Below are 18,968 nucleotides of genomic sequence, written 5' to 3' on the forward strand. Positions count from 1 at the left end.
CGGATCAGGCTGTGCAGGTGACCAGGGCGGATCAGGCAGTGCAGGCGACCAGGGCGGATCAGGCAGTGCAGGCGACCAGGGCGGTGACGACCCTTCAGGTGGCCAGGGAGGAGACGACCCTTCAGGCGGCCAGGGAGGAGACGACCCTTCAGGCGGCCAGGGAGGAGGCGACCATGGCACAGGAACAGACACCGGCTCAGGAACAGACACCGGCTCAGGAACAGGAACAGACACCGGCTCAGGAACAGGCACAGACACCGGCTCAGGAGCAGGCACAGACACCGGCTCAGGAGCAAGAACAGACACCGTGTCGGCAGCCATCTCTGCTGAGGGCTCAAGCGACGTGGCGGTGGTCATCTCGTCTGGAGACACTGGTTCGGCGGAGACCATCTTGTCCTGGGACACTGGTTCGGTGGAGACCATCTTGTCCTGAGACACTGGTTCGGCGGCGGCCATCTTGTACGGAGACATTGGCTCGGCGGCGGCCATCTTGTACGGAGACACTGGCTCGGCGGCGGCCATCTTGTACGGAGACACTGGCTCGGAGGCGGCCATCTTGTACGGAGACACTGGCTCGGAGGCGGCCATCTTGTCCGGAGACACTGGCTCGGCGGTGGCCATCTTGTCAAGAGACACAGGCGTGGAGTCGGCCATCTTGTCCGAAGACACAGGCGTGGAGTCGGCCATCTTGTCCGAAGACACAGGCGTGGAGTCGGCCATCTTGTCCGAAGACACAGGCGTGGAGTCGGCCACCTTGTCCGAAGACACAGGCGCAGGAAGAGGAAGAGGAACAGATTCAGGCTCAGTATCAGGATCGGATTCAGGCTCGGCGGGACGAGACTCTTGACGGGCAGACGTGACGTGAAGCTCAGTCTCTGGATCGGCTGACGTGACGTGAAGCTCAGTCTCTGGATCGGCAGAAGTGACGTGAAGCTCAGTCTCTGGATCGGCAGAAGTGACGTGAAGCTCTGGCTCTGGCTCGGCAGGACTGACGTGAAGCTCTGGCTCTGGCTCGGCAGGACTGACGTGAAGCTCTGGCTCTGGCTCGGCAGGACTGATGTGAACAGTCTCTGGATCGGCAGGCAGGAAGTTAAGCGTCTCTGAGCTTGACGGGACCAGCGGCGGCGAGGGCTTTGAGCTGGGTAGGACCAGCGGCGAAGAGGACTCTGAGCTGGTTAGGACCAGCGATGAAGAGGGCTTTGAGCTGGACAGGACCAGCGATGAAGAGGGCTCTGAACTGGACGGAACCAGCGGCGATGAGGGCTTTGAGCTGGGCAGGACCAGCGGCGAAGAGGGCTCTGAGCTGGACGGAACCAGCGATGAAGAGGGCTCTGTGCTGGACGGGACCAGCAGTGAAGGCTCTGTGCTGGACGGGACCAGCGGTGAAGAAGGCTCTGTGCTGGACGAGACCAGCGGTGAAGAGGGCTCTGTGCTGGACGGGACCAGCGGTGAAGAAGGCTCTGTGCTGGACGAGACCAGCGGTGAAGAGGGCTCTGTGCTGGATGGGACCAGCGGTGAAGAGGGCTCTGTGCTGGACGAGACCAGCGGTGAAGGCTCTAGCTTGGCGAGCATGTTGCTTGCTGTCTCAGGCGCGGCGAGCATGACGCTCTCAGTCTCAGGGGCGGCGGGCATGACGCATACTGCCTTGGCTTCGGCAGATTTGGCGTGAAGTGCGGGCTCGGCTGGACTGGCGTGAAGTGCAGGCTCGGCTGGACTGGCGTGAAGTGCAGGCTCGGCTGGACTGGCGTGAAGTGCAGGCTCGGCTGGACTGGCGTGAAGTGCAGGCTCGGCTGGACTGGCGTGAAGTGCAGACGGTGACATGGCGTGCCACGGAAGGAAGCTCTCCAGACATCTGGAGAGTGCCTCTCTCCAATCCAGACCGGAGAGATCGGGGAGCTCCCTCGGGTCGACCTCCTTAGCCCCCAGCCGGTAACACAACTTAATTGCCTCGTCACCCAGAGAGCAAGAGGCAGCGAGAGGAACAAACCCCCAGGTGTACTGGAACAGATCGAGGCTATCCAGGGCCAAGGCCGCGATCTGTCCAGCGAACTCCCGGCTCATGCTGGGAAGATCAGGCGAGATCCGTACTGCTGGATTCCTGGAGGTCATAGCTGCTGGATCTGGGTGTGGCGAAGTTTTCTGTCATGAACTGCTCCGAGATTCGAAGGTAGATCCAAATGCAGCTTTTATTAAGAGGCAATCCAGACACGTAATCCAATAAACAGGCAGTGGGTCAAAACACAGGTAGGCAGTCCAAACAAACAAACAAAAACAAAACAAGACAGGCAGGGGTCAGAGGCAAGAGAGTAATCCAAGGAACAGGCAAGAAATCCGAAAACCAAGAAACAAGAAAACCAGGAAAAACGCTCAGAGTAGCAGTGTGACACTAAACAAAACTTCGCAATGATTGAATGAATGAACAAGGAATAAATAGGCTGAAACTAACAAGGATGATGAGACACAGGTGAATGCAATTAGTGATGATGAGTCCGGGCAGTGAGTTATGGGAAATGTAGTTAGTGAGAGAGTGACAATACACAGTTAGTGAGAGAGAGACACAGGAGCCTTGGGGCTGGGCGGGACCAGTTGAGACACAGGAGCCTTGGGGCTGGGCGGGACCAGTGGAGACACAGGAGCCTTGGGGCTGGACAGCAACAGCAGTGTTGAAGTAGACTTGGCTTGGGAATAGGAGGGAACCCAGGCATCCATTATATTGACCGTGCTGGTTGGCATGGATAAAATCCATCCCCACACCTTAAAATTCCACTAAAATCCCCACTGGGATGGCCATGGGCTCTCACACCTGATCAGACACAACGACTGGCTCAGGGATGAGTAGGGCTTCTGGCTCTGGGTGACATTCTCCATCCGTGGCAGTTCCTTGGCGGGCTCTGGCTCTGGCTGTTGACTCAGGGTGGGCACTGGCTCAGGTTCTGGGTCTACTGTCGACCCTGGCTCTGTGACTTTGGTGAGTTGGGTAGGTGGTTGTCTTGATTCAGGTTCTGCTGCAATCATTGGCTCTGGCTCAGTGGTAGGTGTGAGGAAGGATGGAGAAGGACCAGAGAGGACTTCCAAGGCAGATTGTAAATAACCATAAGTATATTTTGTTACAGAAAAGGTGATTGTCTTTTATTTTGAAATGTTTTGTATTGAAATGGTTGACTTCCGGTCTTAAGCTACGCACTTTTGTTTTCTTTTTGAATGCGCGCTCCCAAGCTAGCGCAGTTTATAGCATATAGCTTGTTATCCCAAATACGGCAATAACTTCGAAACGGAGACCTGGTAAACGTCGAATTTCATACTTGCAGCCCCTCCGAAGAGGCAAAAGGTGTGTTAATTAAATCAGTTGAGATATTAGCATTTTGTCTGTTAATATGTTTGTTTTTGCACAAATGCAAGCCATGTGAATGTGAACAATGCTAGCTGATCACTTACATGTTTTGTATACATTTCAGCTCTTACGTTGGTGATATGGTGAATGGATTAAGGTTCATAAAGGATTAAACATCATAAAACCATCAGTAAAAGTCTCATCCTTGTTCGGGGGGCATGCTACAGTAAGAGCTTCACCTCAGTGTGCTACATCGAGCGGCCTGTGAATTCTAAGGACAACGGCAACAGCACAGGCAGCGAGCTACAACAACACGGAAAATGGACGGCATCGAAGAGCAAACAAGCTACAAACCGAAATCAATGAAACGAGAGCTTTATTACATCAAGGAGATACAGAGAGCATGTCAAGGCAGGAATTAAAGGACGATATTGAACGCAAAGAAAAACAATTAGCTGAACTCCATAAAATGGAGGCTGCGACCGAGTTATCATTACCCAGGCGTTCAGAGCGGCCTAGTGTGTTAACAGAGAAAATGCTAGCCTACCAAAAAGATGAACTGATTAAAAAGGACAAAAAACTGTCTCTATGAACAATGGAAAGGGCTAATCAGAACATCCAGAGAAAGCCTAAAGACTGACTTATCAGAGCACAAGTTGTGTGCAATGGCCGATGACATTGAAAAAGGTTTGAACAACATGATGAAGGTGTACAGTGAAATAAGGGAGCGTACTATGCCATCCTCTGACACAAGATGCAAAATGGACTCTTGTGAAGCAGTAACTAAGGACATTATGAAAATACTTAATGAACGTATAACAGCAATAGATGGTGATTTTGAAGCAGATAGAGAAAGGCAACGCCTTCATCAGCTACTGTCACACCAGTACGCCCGCTCCATCTACGGTACCGCCTCTCAGTCTAGTGTCGGTAAGTGTCGGACACTTCAAGCATCGCAGCCAAAAGGATTGATGCAGCTGCGGAGTTGGCTGCAAAGGAAGCAGAATATAAAATTGTGCAGGAGGAAATTAAACAAAAGGAAAAAATGAAAGATATAGAATCTGAACTTGAGCGTTTAAAGGCAGAAAGGGAAATGCAAGCTGCTCGTGCAAAACTTGAGATCTATGACAGAGAAATGAACATGGATATGGACAATCCGCAAATACAACCGAATAATATGCCTTTCTCTGTTGACCACCAATCTGTTAATGAAGCACCAGCTCTCTCTAGTGGCTTACCACCATTAATGCCACAAAACAATGTGTCTCTCCATATGTAAAATCACATGGTGAACAATCCAAAGCCTCAAATTGTCACTCAAGCACCTCCCACGGACATTTCCCAGTTGGCCCAAGCAATTCAAAACAGTATAGCCATAAACAGAATCCCAGTGCCAATGCCCATAGTGTTCAGCGGAGATCCAATTAACTACATTGAATGGAAGGCTTCATTCTCTTCACTTGTAGACTGCAAAGGCATCTCACCTGCTGATAAACTTCACTTGCTCAAAAGGTACAGGCCCAGCACAAAAATGTCTTGAGGGCACATTCTATCGCAGTGATGAAGAGGCATACAAGGATGCATGGCAAAAGCTTGACCAATGTTATGGACCACCTTTTGACAAACTGTCAAAATGGCCTAAAATAAGCTCAAAGGATGCAGAAGGATTAAGGACATTTTCAGACTTTCTAAATGCATGTCTCCAAGCACACCATACGTAAAAGGCCTAGAGATACTAAGTGACTGTGAGGAAAATCAAAAGATGCTGCAGAAAGTTCCTGACTGGCTGGCAGCCCGTTGGAATCGCCAGGTCACAGTTACACTTATGGACGGCAAGGATTTTCCCTCTTTTAAGGACTTTGCACAATTTGTGGCAGTCGAAGCAGAGATCGCATGCAACCCGGTCACTTCTTCATATGCTCTTCACTCATGCAGCTCATCCTACGAGAAAAGGACCACAAAGGACTTTAAACCAAACAGATCCACACAAGTCTTCACAACGCAAACCTCGGTACAAAACAACAAGGTAAGGACAAGCAACACAAAATTAAAGGTACCCTTCATGTTTTGCAAAGATGAAAAACACCAGTTGTCAAAGTGTCCTAACTTTTCAGATCAGCCCTTAGAGGAGAAGCGCACATATGTTAAGGACAATAAACTGTGCTATGGATGCTTAAAGGTGGGCCATAACGCCAAAGATTGTTGCCATCGCCACACTTGTGACATTTGCAAAGGAAGGCATCCCACTTGTCTGCACAATGACAATCACAAGGCATATGAAAGGTCTCGCAGCTCTGGCAACACTGCTTCAAGCACTCCAAATGAAACCGTGGCAGTCACAGCTCTCAACGTTACTAAGGTGGGTGAGTCAAGTAGCACATCCATGATCGTTCCTGTATGGGTGTCTACGGTTCAGAGCCCATCTAAAGAGCAATTAGTTTACGCACTATTAGACACACAAAGTGACAGCACATTTGTCTGTGAAGAATTAAGCAACCAGCTACAAGCGGACACTCACCCTGTAAAGTTAAATCTAACTACCATGCTGGGTGTTCACTCTATTGTTAAGAGTCACAGGGTATCTGGACTGCGTGTGAGAGGTTATGACTCAGACATTTGCATCGACATACCCCCCTCATATACCAAAGACTTTATTCCAGTTAACTATGACAACATACCCACTAGTGACACAGCAAAACAATGGCCGATAACAAAGAACAAAGAACAACAAAGAAACAACAAAGAAACAACAAAGAACAAAGAACAACAAAGAAATTGCTGATAAGATACCACCTCTTCTGAGTTGTGATGTTGGACTCCTTATCGGATTTAACTGTCCCAGAACTTTAGCTCCAAGACAAGTTCTACTAGGAGAAGGTGAGGAGCCATATGCCATCCGCACAGACCTAGGGTGGAGTATCTTTGGAGGCTCCACACCAGCGCTCAATGAAACTCAGTCAAGTTTGTGTCATAGAATCACAATAAAGGAATTACCGCCTGTAACTCCCATGGACGTGATTAATGTGCTTAGAGTCAGATTTTAAGCACACAAAGGCAAGCGACAAAACAGTCTCACAAGAGGATCTCATCTTTTTGGACAAGCTCAAGGAGGGAATAAGGAAAAACGAACAAGGACACTGTGAGATGCCTCTACCATTCAGACAAAGGCCACACTTACCCAACAACAGAAAGCTTGCTGAAATCAGACTCGAACACTTAAAGCGAAAGTTCAACAAAGATGAAAAGTACAAAAGAGACTATATAACTTACATGAAAGCAACCTTAACAACCCTGACAGCTTGGAACCACTTACCCCTAACCACCTGCTCCACATGAAATCCAGCACAACACTGCCCCCACCTGGTGCCTTCCCAAAGGAGGACCTCTATGGAGCAAAGAGATGGCGTCGTGTGCAGTTTTTTACTGAGCAGTTCTGGTGTCGGTGGAGGCGTGAGTATCTGCACAACATTATTGCAAACTCTCATAATTTGGTGGGAGTGTAAATAACCATAAGTATATTTTGTTACAGAAAAGGTGATTGTCTTAATTTGAAATGTTTTGTATTGAAATGGTTGACTTCCGGTCTTAAGCTACACGCTTTTGTTTTCTTTTTGAATGCGCGCTCCCAAGCTAGCGCAGTTTATAGCATATAGCTTGTTATCCCAAATACGGCAATAACTTCGACACGGAGACCTGGTAAACATCGAATTTCATACTTGCAGCCCCACCGAAGAGGCAAAAGGTGTGTTAATTAAATCAGTTGAGATATGAGCATTTTGTCTGTTAATATGTTCGTTTTTGCACAAATGTAACCATGTGAATGTGAACAATGCTAGCTGATCAGTTACATGTTTTGTATACATTTCAGCTCTTACGTTGGTGATATGGTGAATGGATTAAGGTTCATAAAGGATTAAACATCACAAATGAGGAAGAGGTGTTAGTGAGGCCAGTAGGGGGTGCTCACCCTGTGGTCTGTGCGGGTCCTAATGCCCCAGTGTAGTGATGGGGACACTATACTGTCAAAGAGCACCGTCCTTCGGATGAGACGTTAAACCGAGGTCCTGACTCTCTGTGGTCATTAAAAATCCCAGGATGTCCTTCGAAAAAGAGTAGCGGTGTAACCTCGGCATCCTGGCCAAATTTGCCCCTTGGCCTCTGTCCATCATGGCCTCCTAATCATCCCCATATACTGATTGGCTTCACCACTGTCTCCTCTCCACCAGTAAGCTGGTGTGTGGTGGGCATTCTGACGCAAAATGGCTGCCGTCGCATCATCCAGGTGGATGCTGCACATTGGTGGTGGTTGAGGAGATTCCCCCCTTCCATGTTCTTTGAGTACCTAGAAAAGCGCTATATAAATGTAACAAATTATTATTATTATTATTATTATTATTATTATTATTATTATAAAACCATCAGTAAAAGTCTCATCCTTGTTCGGGGGGCAAGCTACACAGATGATGTCTCTGAGATGAAGACACCAGGAGGAATGGAGTAGGCTCAGGAGGCTACGACTGAGGGGCAATGGTGTTTTCCTCCTCTTCGCCTACTGTGAGGTAAGTATTGGAAGAAATTATCATCTAATCCACTCCAGAAGATGGTCTTCAGAGTGTAGCTTACGGTGTAGCTCTCCAGCTTACAGGGAGATTGCTGGAGAATCACTAGGAGGTCGCTGGAGTATCACAGGGAGATCCAAAAGGTAAGTAAAGCGGGTAAGTAGTCTGTTGTCCGTAGTTGGGACTAGACAAAGAGTAACTGTGAGGTGTACGCTCTCATCCTGGTACAGATTGGAGTGCTGATGGAAAATAGGTGTGGGTGATGACCAAGGAAGTGTAGGTGATAAACAAGAGGGATGCTGGGGAATGCAATCTTTGACTAGATGACTGGACTGTTGAAGATGGGCAGATGGAGAGCATACGTGACACGATTGTGCAATCTCAATAGTATAGCAATCTGATTGACGCATGAAGTGACCAAGTGTTACAATTGTGTCAACTGTCAGTAGACCACCCTTTTTAATTGCAATCATTTTGGGTCCAGTAGAAGTGCCAAATTAAACGAGAATCTGCTGATGATAGCAATTCTGTCATTTAACTTGAAATTTTGAAATTATCTACAGTACCTCTTACAATGTCTTAATATTGTGTGTTAATATGACAATTACTTTTGATTGTAAGTACAAAAGAAAATAATTAGTTTGTTCTTAGATTAGTTTCTCTCTGTCTCTCATTCTCTTTGTGTGCATATCCATGTGTTTTCTGACCTGTTTTTGGTTAAGTACCAGAGCCCAGTTAATTCTTGGCTGTAGTTCCACCTCGTTCAATGGCTCATACAGCTCTCGGTAAAGGGAACAGTCTTTCAGCCAACGTTCATGAAGGCGACTAACACTAATCAGTGGAAAAAAATAGAAAAACACAATTAGTTTTCAATATAACCATATAAATGAGACACTCATTACTAATATGTGTAAGTGCAAACTTAGTTTCAATCTTACAGAGCAACAGACTGAGTCATGAACAGGGTGTGAAGGATGCTTTTAGTGTCACTCACTCATTCTCTATTTCTCCTGCCTGAGGGTGTTTCATTTTCTTGGCTTTGTCCATATCCAAGAATAGATCCTTTAGGAGCCCCTCAGCCCGGCCCAAAAGATCTGCTGTTTCCTTCTGATATTGTAATCTCTTATTATTTTTCTCATTGCCAGCATCCTGAGCAAATAGAAGTGGGTGGAACACTTTTATGTTTTCCATTTAGAACTACTAACATATACATGTGCATAATGAAATAGAAAATGTTTTCTTACAATGAGCAGCAGCTCTTCTGCACGCAGTACATCTTTCTCAACAGTGTCTGCATTCTTCTGCATACGTGCAATCAGCAAGGCCAGGTTACTCACCTGAGATCTGTCAGGTCAAAATTAAAAGTTAGGATTCTATGTGCTATATTGGATGGTCAAAGTGGTCACGTCTACACAAGGAAATATGTGTAGAGCATCAAAGCACACGGGATAATCAGACATATCAATAAGATTTACTGTAAATTAAGCCTGTTAGTCAGAAGAATTGTTTCAGGCAAAAGTGAGGTATAAGAATCTTCACTTGACCAGGGATCCATGTGCCTAGGGATCCCAAGTGTACCTGAGGGGGTCCATAGAGATTACATATATTACATAATACATTTTAAATACATTTATAACTATGAACTAATATAATGTAAGGATGTAAACCAGGGGTGCAAAACTCTAAATAGAGTTAGTTTCAACTCTAAATTAACAAACCTGATCTAGCTAATCAAGTCCTTCAGGCTTATTTGAAAACTACAAGTAGTATGTGTTGGAGCAGGGTTGGAACTAAAATCTGCAGGGCTGTGGCTCTCCCTAATGTAAATGTTTCTAATGAATGTTAATTATAAAGTATTACTGATAAAATTAAGCTTTTTATATAGAGAATCCCTGAATGGGCTGAGAATCTGGGTGCGGTATCTCGGTCTTGAAATCCTGCATTAGAACTCTACAATTTAGTGTCTCTGAGAAGTATGCACTTCTTTTTATGTTATTATTTTGCCTTCTTGAAAAAACAACAATGAATTTGAGAACTCACAGGGTAGAGGCACATTTTAAAAACCTGTTCCTATTAATGGGACCTCTGTGGGATTCCATTTGAAATCCTCATTGGTCATCCCAGTTTATTTAAACAAAAAGATGGCCTTAGTTGGTGGATATTGGTTATATCCAGTCATTTAAGCTGCTTTGTTATGTTATGAAAAAAAATATTATTTATCTTATGCAGATTAGTGAAGAGAAATTTTATGTTTTTGCTGTCTGTGACACTCCTCTGAATGAAAGATAAAAACAGATAAAACACATGTGACATTAATGCCTCAACATGTGCTGTTAAATATTGTTCTGAGAAGCTTGCAAGAGATTCAGAGATTATATCATTATATCTCTTCCCCATCATGCCATGCTAGTCCAGAGAGTTCCATCACCCTTCACACACCTGTTATCTCAACATATCTTCAACTGCCGATACAGCCATTTTTGGACAAGCTTCTAAGACAGAGACCAAGTCCCTGAAGGCCAAAATATTTGTGACTAATAGTGGTTTTCCTTTTAAATTTCCACACTTGATTCTGTGGATGTTTTTAAACCAACACACAGGACGACAATGCCCTCATACTGTAGCAGATCTTAAAGAGTTAAATTTCCACACTTGATTCTGTGGATGTTTTTAAACCAACACACAGGACGACAATGCCCTCATACTGTAGCAGATCTTAAAGAGTTTGATTTCACCAAGTCAGTGACTTTGGGAAATGAAACTCATAACACACAAGGAAAATAATGTTTTGATTTCCTGAAAGGTTCTAATGTCTAGTTTTTGTTCTAAACTCATAATTCTTATTCCACCTAAAATACCCCACAGTTCCTACCACTTCTACCAACATCTATTAAAACCACAGAATACAAAGTAAAGAAAAAGAAAAAACTCCATTTCTTTTTGCCTTTTAAAATGTTTTACTAGAATTATATTGTGTTTGTTTTTGAAATGTCGTGTTTGCATTACCATGATGAAACAATGGACCAACACCCAGCAGCCTAGTGAAGGAACAAGTACGTCAGCCCCTTACAGGAACTGAGCTTTGGGAGCAAGGACACTCCTTTCACTGTTTCTATAAAAACATTTTCCAGATTTACTTTTATTCAATGGTCCTGATTTTTGCATATTTTCACATACCTGAGTAACTTCATGTATTAACATCTGTATTGTGCTGTTCAGTTGTATCTTCATTACACATGCATTAATCAGATTAGACTAGTGGTGTGTTCAGATGGGAGTGAGACATCAATTCTGAGATCTAAGAACATGCTTGCAGGTTCTTAAAAGGATGGCTACCATTCTGACATGCAGTATATACTGTAGGTGTACTTTTTAATTACATTGCTGGTATCTATAATGTCTATTTTAAATGTCAGTTTAATATAGAAAACATTGTATTATGTACATAATATTGTATTATGTATTACATTTTCTTGAATTTGTAGTATAAATAAATACATGTAAATAAATACATTTTCCATCATACATAGACAAATAAATGTTTTTACTTAGCAAATTGGAATAAACAGATTTTTAACCACTGTAGTATATTTACAACAGACCATAATAATTCCAACTTGTGTTTACAAAGCAGAGGTTATATTATTACCAAAACAGTCATCATAAGGGCCCACAGAACTAGGTATCCTTTGTGAAATGTTTCCATTTCCTTCTATTAGTAAACCTACACAAACTAATGATATTGCTGATTTTCACTTCTATTTGGAATGGAGGTGTACAATATAAAATGAGAATAAAATATGACCAAATATATTGATATATATTCATATATTGGTGGTTGTAGACCCAGCAAAAAGAAAAAAAAAAAGAGCATTTTTTGATTAAGGTGAAACATGACAGATTTCAGATCGAAAGTTCTCAGGAATTAAGAATTAACCACCTTTAGACCTTCACTTTCTGGGCTCTGGTTACCTGAGTCTATCTAAAACTGATCTCAGACCTGCCTGAACACAAAACAGAACAGAACCAAGAGTATAAAATAACCAACAACACTTACTGGCTTGTCTTGGAATCATCTTTCACCGTGTTTTCTTTCTTCTTGAACATCCTAGACGTTTTAGTGAGGTGAGGTTCACCTTCTCTGTTGCTGGTGTGTGTTTGTGAATCTGTCCTACTTCCGTTTTTCCTTTAGCCCCACAAACTTCTCTGAACACACTTTCTGCCTCTCTAGAACTGTCACAGAGTGGTGAAGTGAAGCTGTTCTTCTGTCTCCACTCCGCCCTGAGAAACAGGTGTTGGGCGACACCCAGGCCACCTCCTTTTGCACGACCGGGCAGACCAGTTTCACCTTCCCATTTTTCAATGACACGCACACATCTCTGTCATTCATCTCACCCTTTTTTTTATTTATTTTTTTTTTTAATTGATAGTAATTAAATGTGTCTGTTTTACTGTATATACAAGTATATACACATAAAAGTCATGATATTAACAATAAGCCCAAAATTTGGTTCTATTCACTCTAATCATGTCTGATTTCAGGTGATTTAGTATTTGGTGTATTAAAATTGACCCAATTTTGTTAGACATGTTGCACTTTTGAAGAATTCCTTTTATTAACAGTAACCAACCAATAGTTCATTTAAATCATTTTCAGCATAGTGTTCCTTTAATGACTTTAATGCTTGTTAAATGTGTAGTATCTGTGAATGTAAGATGGTGTGGAATGTTGTTGGGTCACTTTCTCTCAGCAGGGCTGTGGTAGTTAGCCCACATTTCTAACATGCACCGTCACATGGTAGGGTGCGCCAGAGATTCAGGCCTAATGTCTTGCCCCGTGAGTCACTCCCTCTCTCTACCACCCTTACCCACTTAACCCCAAAAAAGTGTATTGTGACAAAAATGTCAATTGTACTTGGGGTGGGTTGTAACTAATGAAAATATGGACGTCAGTTAAATTTCTTTAGATACTTTCATTGTTAATCAAATTTACATCCCCCCACTAATTTTTCCTAAACTCCAACCTACTTCATTTTTAGCATTTTAATAATAAAAAAAAGTAAAAAACAGGAAATTAAATATATATTTTGTAAAATTTTTAACAAATATTTTATTCTAAAACAGCAAACAAGTTAGAATAAATATATAACAGAAACTAGAATAACTATTACAATAAACAGTTTTTTTGTTGCTGCAATTGTTGTGAGCCCATTAGGAAAATAGTGTTATAACACTTCCTTTCTGATCAGTCACCCACCTCAGTCTCTCTTATTTATTAAAAAAATAAGCTTACTTAAATAGTCCAGCAATGACACATTCAACAAAATCATAAGAAGTTTTGAAGTAAATGTTTGGAGTAGTTTGAGATTAAATAAAGCATGTCACACTGCTTAAATTGACAAATAAACTAGACAGTTCTTCCCATTGTCTGGAAAGCCAGAAAAAAAAAATGCATTCAATATGTATTAAAAACATATACGGCAAATTAGCGTGAGAACGGCATAAATTGCGCAAGCTGTTAAATCTAGCCCTAAATATGTTAAATAAAAAAACTATCAGAGGACTCTATAAAAACTATGTACTGATAGTCCTCGCACACCATCACAATCATGAGTGATGTTCCATGCAGCTTGATGCGTAGAAAAAAAAAAAAAAAAAGCTTCAACAGAACAGGTAAGGAGTGGCTGGGATTGAAGGAGGATAATTCACATTGGGGTGTGGTGCTTCCTCACATACACCAACGGATATCTTATTTTGGGCTGTTAATTAGATGCCTGTCTTCTTTATACAAAAGAAACCAAACAATTGTTGATAGAAACATAATGGGTTGACGGGGTAAATCTTGCTGATGGTAAAATGTCTTGCATGTGATTCTATGCGTCTTGGCGGTATCAAATTTAACTGAATTAAGGGCTTTCAGATTTCAATGGAATTTTTTTATGATATATGCACTTAAAAGCCCAATAACCTAAACGGATTAACCCATTACCAAATATAATAAAATCCATGCTACAACCAAATATGAGAAAGTAAGCCTTTTAAAACTGAGATTGTGAGATTCCTCAGGCCAGAAATGCATCCTGCCTGGAATGATGTACATGTGCTCAGGAATGTAAAGATGACCAAACGACAACAGAAAGCTGTCAAGAGCTGTGATAAAGATCTACTCGAGACTTCATCTATAGGTAGAAATTGACTAAAGTCTAGTGCAGACAAACATGGACTAGAGGCGTTTGACGCTTTTGGTATGTTTACAAACCTGATCTGCATGTATAGAAACACACAAGATGACAGAACCTCCCATATTTGACCCAGTTCAAAAACATGGCACATGCAGTGATGACCAGAAAAGTTTTTTTTTATTTTTAAATCAGGAGACTTCAAACTAAAATTCGCTCAGTTTAACAGTCTGTCATTATAATGGTGAGATCTCTGATGAAACAAGGGGGAAAAAAAGAAGAAAAAAAGCAACTCATCTGCAAGTTAAAAGAAATTAGTTAAAATATAGCAACAACAACAACAACAACAAAAAAAAAATGTAAAGCACTAACAAACCTTTTCCTTTCTCTCAATGGCTTTGTTTTAAGATGATAGTTTAAACATAAGTTATGACTTTTTAAACAAAATTGCACCAGCGTATATTTCTAAGATACATGCAAAGATGACACTATTTGCAGAGATCAAAATCCTTCATGGTATCTACACAGACAGTGTTAAAGTGTAGACTTCTTGAGTGAAATAAGCCCACTTTTATATAATGTGCTGGGCAGATTGAGATGAGGTCTAGGCAAACAAAGGCATCTTAGTTCAAGAGTTTGATTTTTTTTAAAAAAGAAAAAAAGATAGACCCAACAAACTTTTTACTCTGGATTAAACGGTGTAGTGACACCAAGCATTAACGCTGACACTTGGCAGGATTAATATAACACCCTTCTTGCAAGACGAAAACTTTGCATAAACTCTTAATAATCACTCTTTATAAATCACCTCCAATTCAGTCAATATGAATTTACTACCAAACAGGCTGCACTTACATCTCTTAAATCTATAAAGGCGTGTTTTGGGGAAAATTGTTTGACAGAATAAGGATCCATAACTCTGTTTTCAGATGACTACAAATACAGCCAAACAAGCCAAACCAAAACCTGGGACTAGATTTAGCTCCCAAAGCCAAAGAAGCCTTTGAAGTAGCCAGTGATGCCACCCTTGCCCTTCTGCTCAACCTTGTCATCAAGAGGTGGTAAAGCCACATGGTTGAGAGCTAGGTCAAAGAAGAGAGGCTTGCATGGAATGGGCTGGAAATCTGGAGGGAACTGCACCAGATTGGGCTGCTTGCTCAGGAGGGTGGGGTCTAGCCGGAAATTATCCAATCGATCAGACAGGGGCTGTAGATAAACCAGAAACACAGATCTTGAATTCAAAGACAAAGAATGTGCTTGTTAAACATTAAACAAAAAACAAACAAAAAAACACCCTGACAGACGTGGTCACTATGAACTAGAAAGAGTTGTGTAAAGAATTTGAAGGAGAGTTATATTTTATCTCATCTCATCTAAGAACTATTCCTTTATAAACAAGCCCAGAGCCCATCCCTACTGCAGGACATCATGAACCTGACACACACACACACGCCCAGCAACATTCCACTGTTCTACTCCTCCTTCCCCCTCAACACTTATGTGTACCTGGAGAGCAGTTACAAATCAGCATTCCTTGACTAAAACTATAAAATAGACATGATCTTGAGCTTGTGAATAGCAATTAGAAAATATTTTTAAAAGGTTAATAAAACAGTTTTGAATATTTTAATGATTCTAGGGCAAACTAATAATGCCCAATATAAAGGTAAAAACTGAAAAAATAGTTTAGAAAACATTTGATGAAGTCTTTCCATTTGTCCTCTCCTTACCGTGGAATCTTTAATCTGCTGTGGTGGGGGCACCTCAGCAACATCATCTGTGTCTAAAACACAAATACAAATGTCACAGTCAGTTGCAGCTAATGAAGCTTTCAAGACATATGGCCACTGTGTCGGAATTTGTGGATGAGGGCGGAAGGTCAATAAAGTGACTGGTCCCTTGTGGAATGGAAATAGCTGCGGCCATGTTTACACACCTAAGATGGCTGCGGCTTGAAGGGAGTACTTCTCAGCATTGACCTCAGCTATCAACTCCTGGACATCAGGGAGATTCTGAGAGGAAGGAATGGAACAGCATGTGGGCTAAACTGAGTGCAAAAACATTTATCTAGTAGAGCACATTGAATTTCACATCTATTTGACCTAGTAGAATTGTGAAGCTGAAAGTAAAACTTTGGCTTAAAATACTGACCAACTAAACTGTACACAACTAAAACGTACCAGAAGTAGTATGGAAAAAGGTCTGGCAGACATATCAAATGTTTATAATATAATCTCAGATTTAGACTTCTGTAGCAAAAACAGTTAATGTAATAAGTTGCTAAGTTTGAGTCATTTCTGTGAATTAAACCATCCATTTAAATTAACCAATTAAAAACTTTTTTTAAATTTAAACTCTTAGTAAAAAGTACAAATTGATTCTACTTGTATTGGTACATAAATATTCTCATTGTGTTACTTAAAACAGTGAAAAACTGGAACACAAGCCTTATTTAAACTACCTTTTTGTTGTAATTCTTAATTCTAGTACTAAACGCTCTGAGCACCCCCCTGCTGACAGCAGCATAACCGCATTGGAAACATTATACGCTATTTAACATTTACTAAAGGTTAACTCACATCAAGACAGACAACTATGACTATAAAGTTTTAAAAATCGTTTTAACTCTTAACACAATAGCTGAGTCCACACCACAATTATAATGACAACAACGAAAATGCCAGACATCACTTTTGACCACTACTGTATATAATCCGATACCGTCACAATTTTGTAAGGGAAGTAATGTGTGGTGTTTGGTACCTTAAGGCTATTATTGAGGCTCTTGGCTTTGGACTGGACCTCTCTGGTATATTTCAGAACCCTTTCATACAGAACCAGAGCTTCACTCCATTTCTTCACCAGAACATAGGACTGAGCTATATAGAAACACCTGTCCAGAGTGCAACGACAAAAACAAAACTTCGAACAGAGAAAAAAAAAAATCTAAATGACAAAACATGTATGCAAGCACACATAGGCCCGGTTTCTGGAATGAAGATGTTTTAAAACATTCTAAACCCCGTTTGCACCTGAAATTAGAACGGACCTCTTGTGATCGGAAGACCGAAAATGCATCTTAATAATAGGTGGAAACAGGGCCATACATGTAAGCACTCTTGTAGATTTAAATCAAAAAGAGACTGCAATAAACTCGCCTGTAAGCCTTGTAGACCAGAGTCTTGAGTGCCACTTCTTTCTGAAAGGTGTGATCTTCCTCTAGACCCTGTAGTGATGACAGCTCAGCAAGACTCTGGAAATGAAAGTAGTAGTATAAAAAGAAAAGAAATGAGAATTGTTTGGTGCGTTGCCATTTTGAGGCAACTGAAATAGACTGCGCCACTGACCAACAAAAACCTGGTTTAAAGTCAATGGCGCAGTATTTTCTTTGTAATTTAAGGGTGCATTAGTAATATATGCCTATAGGCGGGTCCACAACGCGCAGCAGCACACAAAATGGACGTTTCAAAATGCACACAAAATTACAATGTAAAAGATTATTATTTTGTACATAAAGATATGGTGGAATCCGGCTTGTCCCGTAGATGGTCTGCTTGCATGCTTTAACCTCACGCACGAGCAGATCAGTTTCCTCTCTGGAGAAGCGTTCAGTCTTTCCGCTTGCAAAATCCGCCATGTAAATAGCGAATCTGCAATGGTGCGAGAGCAACTGGCTTTTAAAGGGAATGGGAGATGAGACTGATTGGTTTATTGCACGTTACGCCCAAAACACACCCATTACTCATTAAGAGAATGGGGACAACCCTGATAGACCATGAGTCGGGTGTGCCGACCATTTTTCCTGTCATTAAACTAGCAAAAGTGGATTTGGACACGCCCTAAGTGCACTTGCGCTGTGCGCTTTAGACCATGCACTTGGATCATTAAAATAAGGCCCATTGAGTCAATTCCATTTACAGGAAACGTGCAGCGGTCGCATTACAGTTACATCACTTCGCCAAATGATTTCAGTTATTTTAAAAGGACTTTACAGCCTACAACAGCTAAAGAAAGACATTGACAATAGAATAAAAATGACTATTGTCATGACTTTTTCCCCCCAACGAAATTGCAAACAAACAAACAAACACACACACACACTCGGAAACACTAAACAAGTGCATAGAAACTTGTAAGTGCTAACAGTTTTGCAACTGAAAAGCTACTTAGGAGTGTGCACATCGACTAATTTGACAGTCATTTAAACAGAAGTTTTGTAACCGACTAGTCTAAAAGTAAGAACCCCTCTAAAGACTTGTGTATATAAGATCCATTTGAAACAATCTATGAATCAAACAGTCAAATCCCATAATAAATGGTGCTAAATGGTGCACACTTGGCGAATAAAGCTTATTCTGAAGCGCAGTTATTTTTTCGGAGTTGAAGTGAATACGCGATGGGCATTTGCTTGCTTCGGCTATCACCTACGTGGATGTGCTGAATTACACATGGATCTCATAATATTATGCCAGTTAAACATGACACAGCTTACATAGAACTTTTCCATTTTATTTTTAATTCAAAATATTCACGCACCTCATTTGTCTTTTGAGCGATCATTTCTGTGCTCTCCGTGAGTAGGCCCTACATCTAAAATAAAACTCTTGGAAAAATAATACCTTAAATATGCCATTTAAAATGCTTTTAAATATAAATGTAACAAAGTTCAAGGCGCTGTGAAGAATGGGGAACCGGTGAACGGTAAACGGAAGTTTTAAAATAAATAAAACTAAAGTAAACAACAGGTGCTTCATAGCCGACTGACGCCCATACATAGACAAAACGCATTGTAAATGTCCCAGGCCAGGTCTACTCTCGTCTTCCACTGTCATCACTCCTCCTCTTATCCTTCAGAGCTCCTGAGACTCCAGACTGGTACAGCACGCAGTGACGTTCATT

General features: G+C 41.8%; 2 protein-coding genes across 2 annotated transcripts in view; both read right to left on the reverse strand.

Moving 5' to 3' along the window:
• The window catches only part of evpla (envoplakin a), a 45,232-nt gene extending 33,059 nt beyond the window's left edge, over positions 1-12,173 (reverse strand). Inside the window, exons 1-4 of the mRNA XM_084129373.1 lie at positions 11,948-12,173; positions 9,135-9,234; positions 8,885-9,039; positions 8,598-8,721 (exon numbers count right to left, since the gene is read on the reverse strand). Of these exons, the coding sequence (XP_083985499.1) occupies positions 8,598-8,721; positions 8,885-9,039; positions 9,135-9,234; positions 11,948-11,997 (429 nt within the window). The 5' untranslated portion in view covers positions 11,998-12,173. The remainder of the gene's footprint in view (positions 1-8,597; positions 8,722-8,884; positions 9,040-9,134; positions 9,235-11,947) is intronic.
• Positions 12,174-14,230: 2,057 nt separating this feature from the next.
• srp68 (signal recognition particle 68) overlaps positions 14,231-18,968 on the reverse strand; it is an 80,255-nt gene continuing 75,517 nt past the window's right edge. The window contains exons 12-16 of the mRNA XM_084129377.1: positions 17,228-17,322; positions 16,833-16,962; positions 16,006-16,081; positions 15,800-15,852; positions 14,231-15,275 (exon numbers count right to left, since the gene is read on the reverse strand). Of these exons, the coding sequence (XP_083985503.1) occupies positions 15,048-15,275; positions 15,800-15,852; positions 16,006-16,081; positions 16,833-16,962; positions 17,228-17,322 (582 nt within the window). The 3' untranslated portion in view covers positions 14,231-15,047. The remainder of the gene's footprint in view (positions 15,276-15,799; positions 15,853-16,005; positions 16,082-16,832; positions 16,963-17,227; positions 17,323-18,968) is intronic.

Source organism: Abramis brama (assembly GCF_963993115.1).
Source record: "Abramis brama genome assembly, chromosome: 11".
Taxonomy (NCBI): Eukaryota; Metazoa; Chordata; class Actinopteri; order Cypriniformes; family Leuciscidae; genus Abramis; species Abramis brama.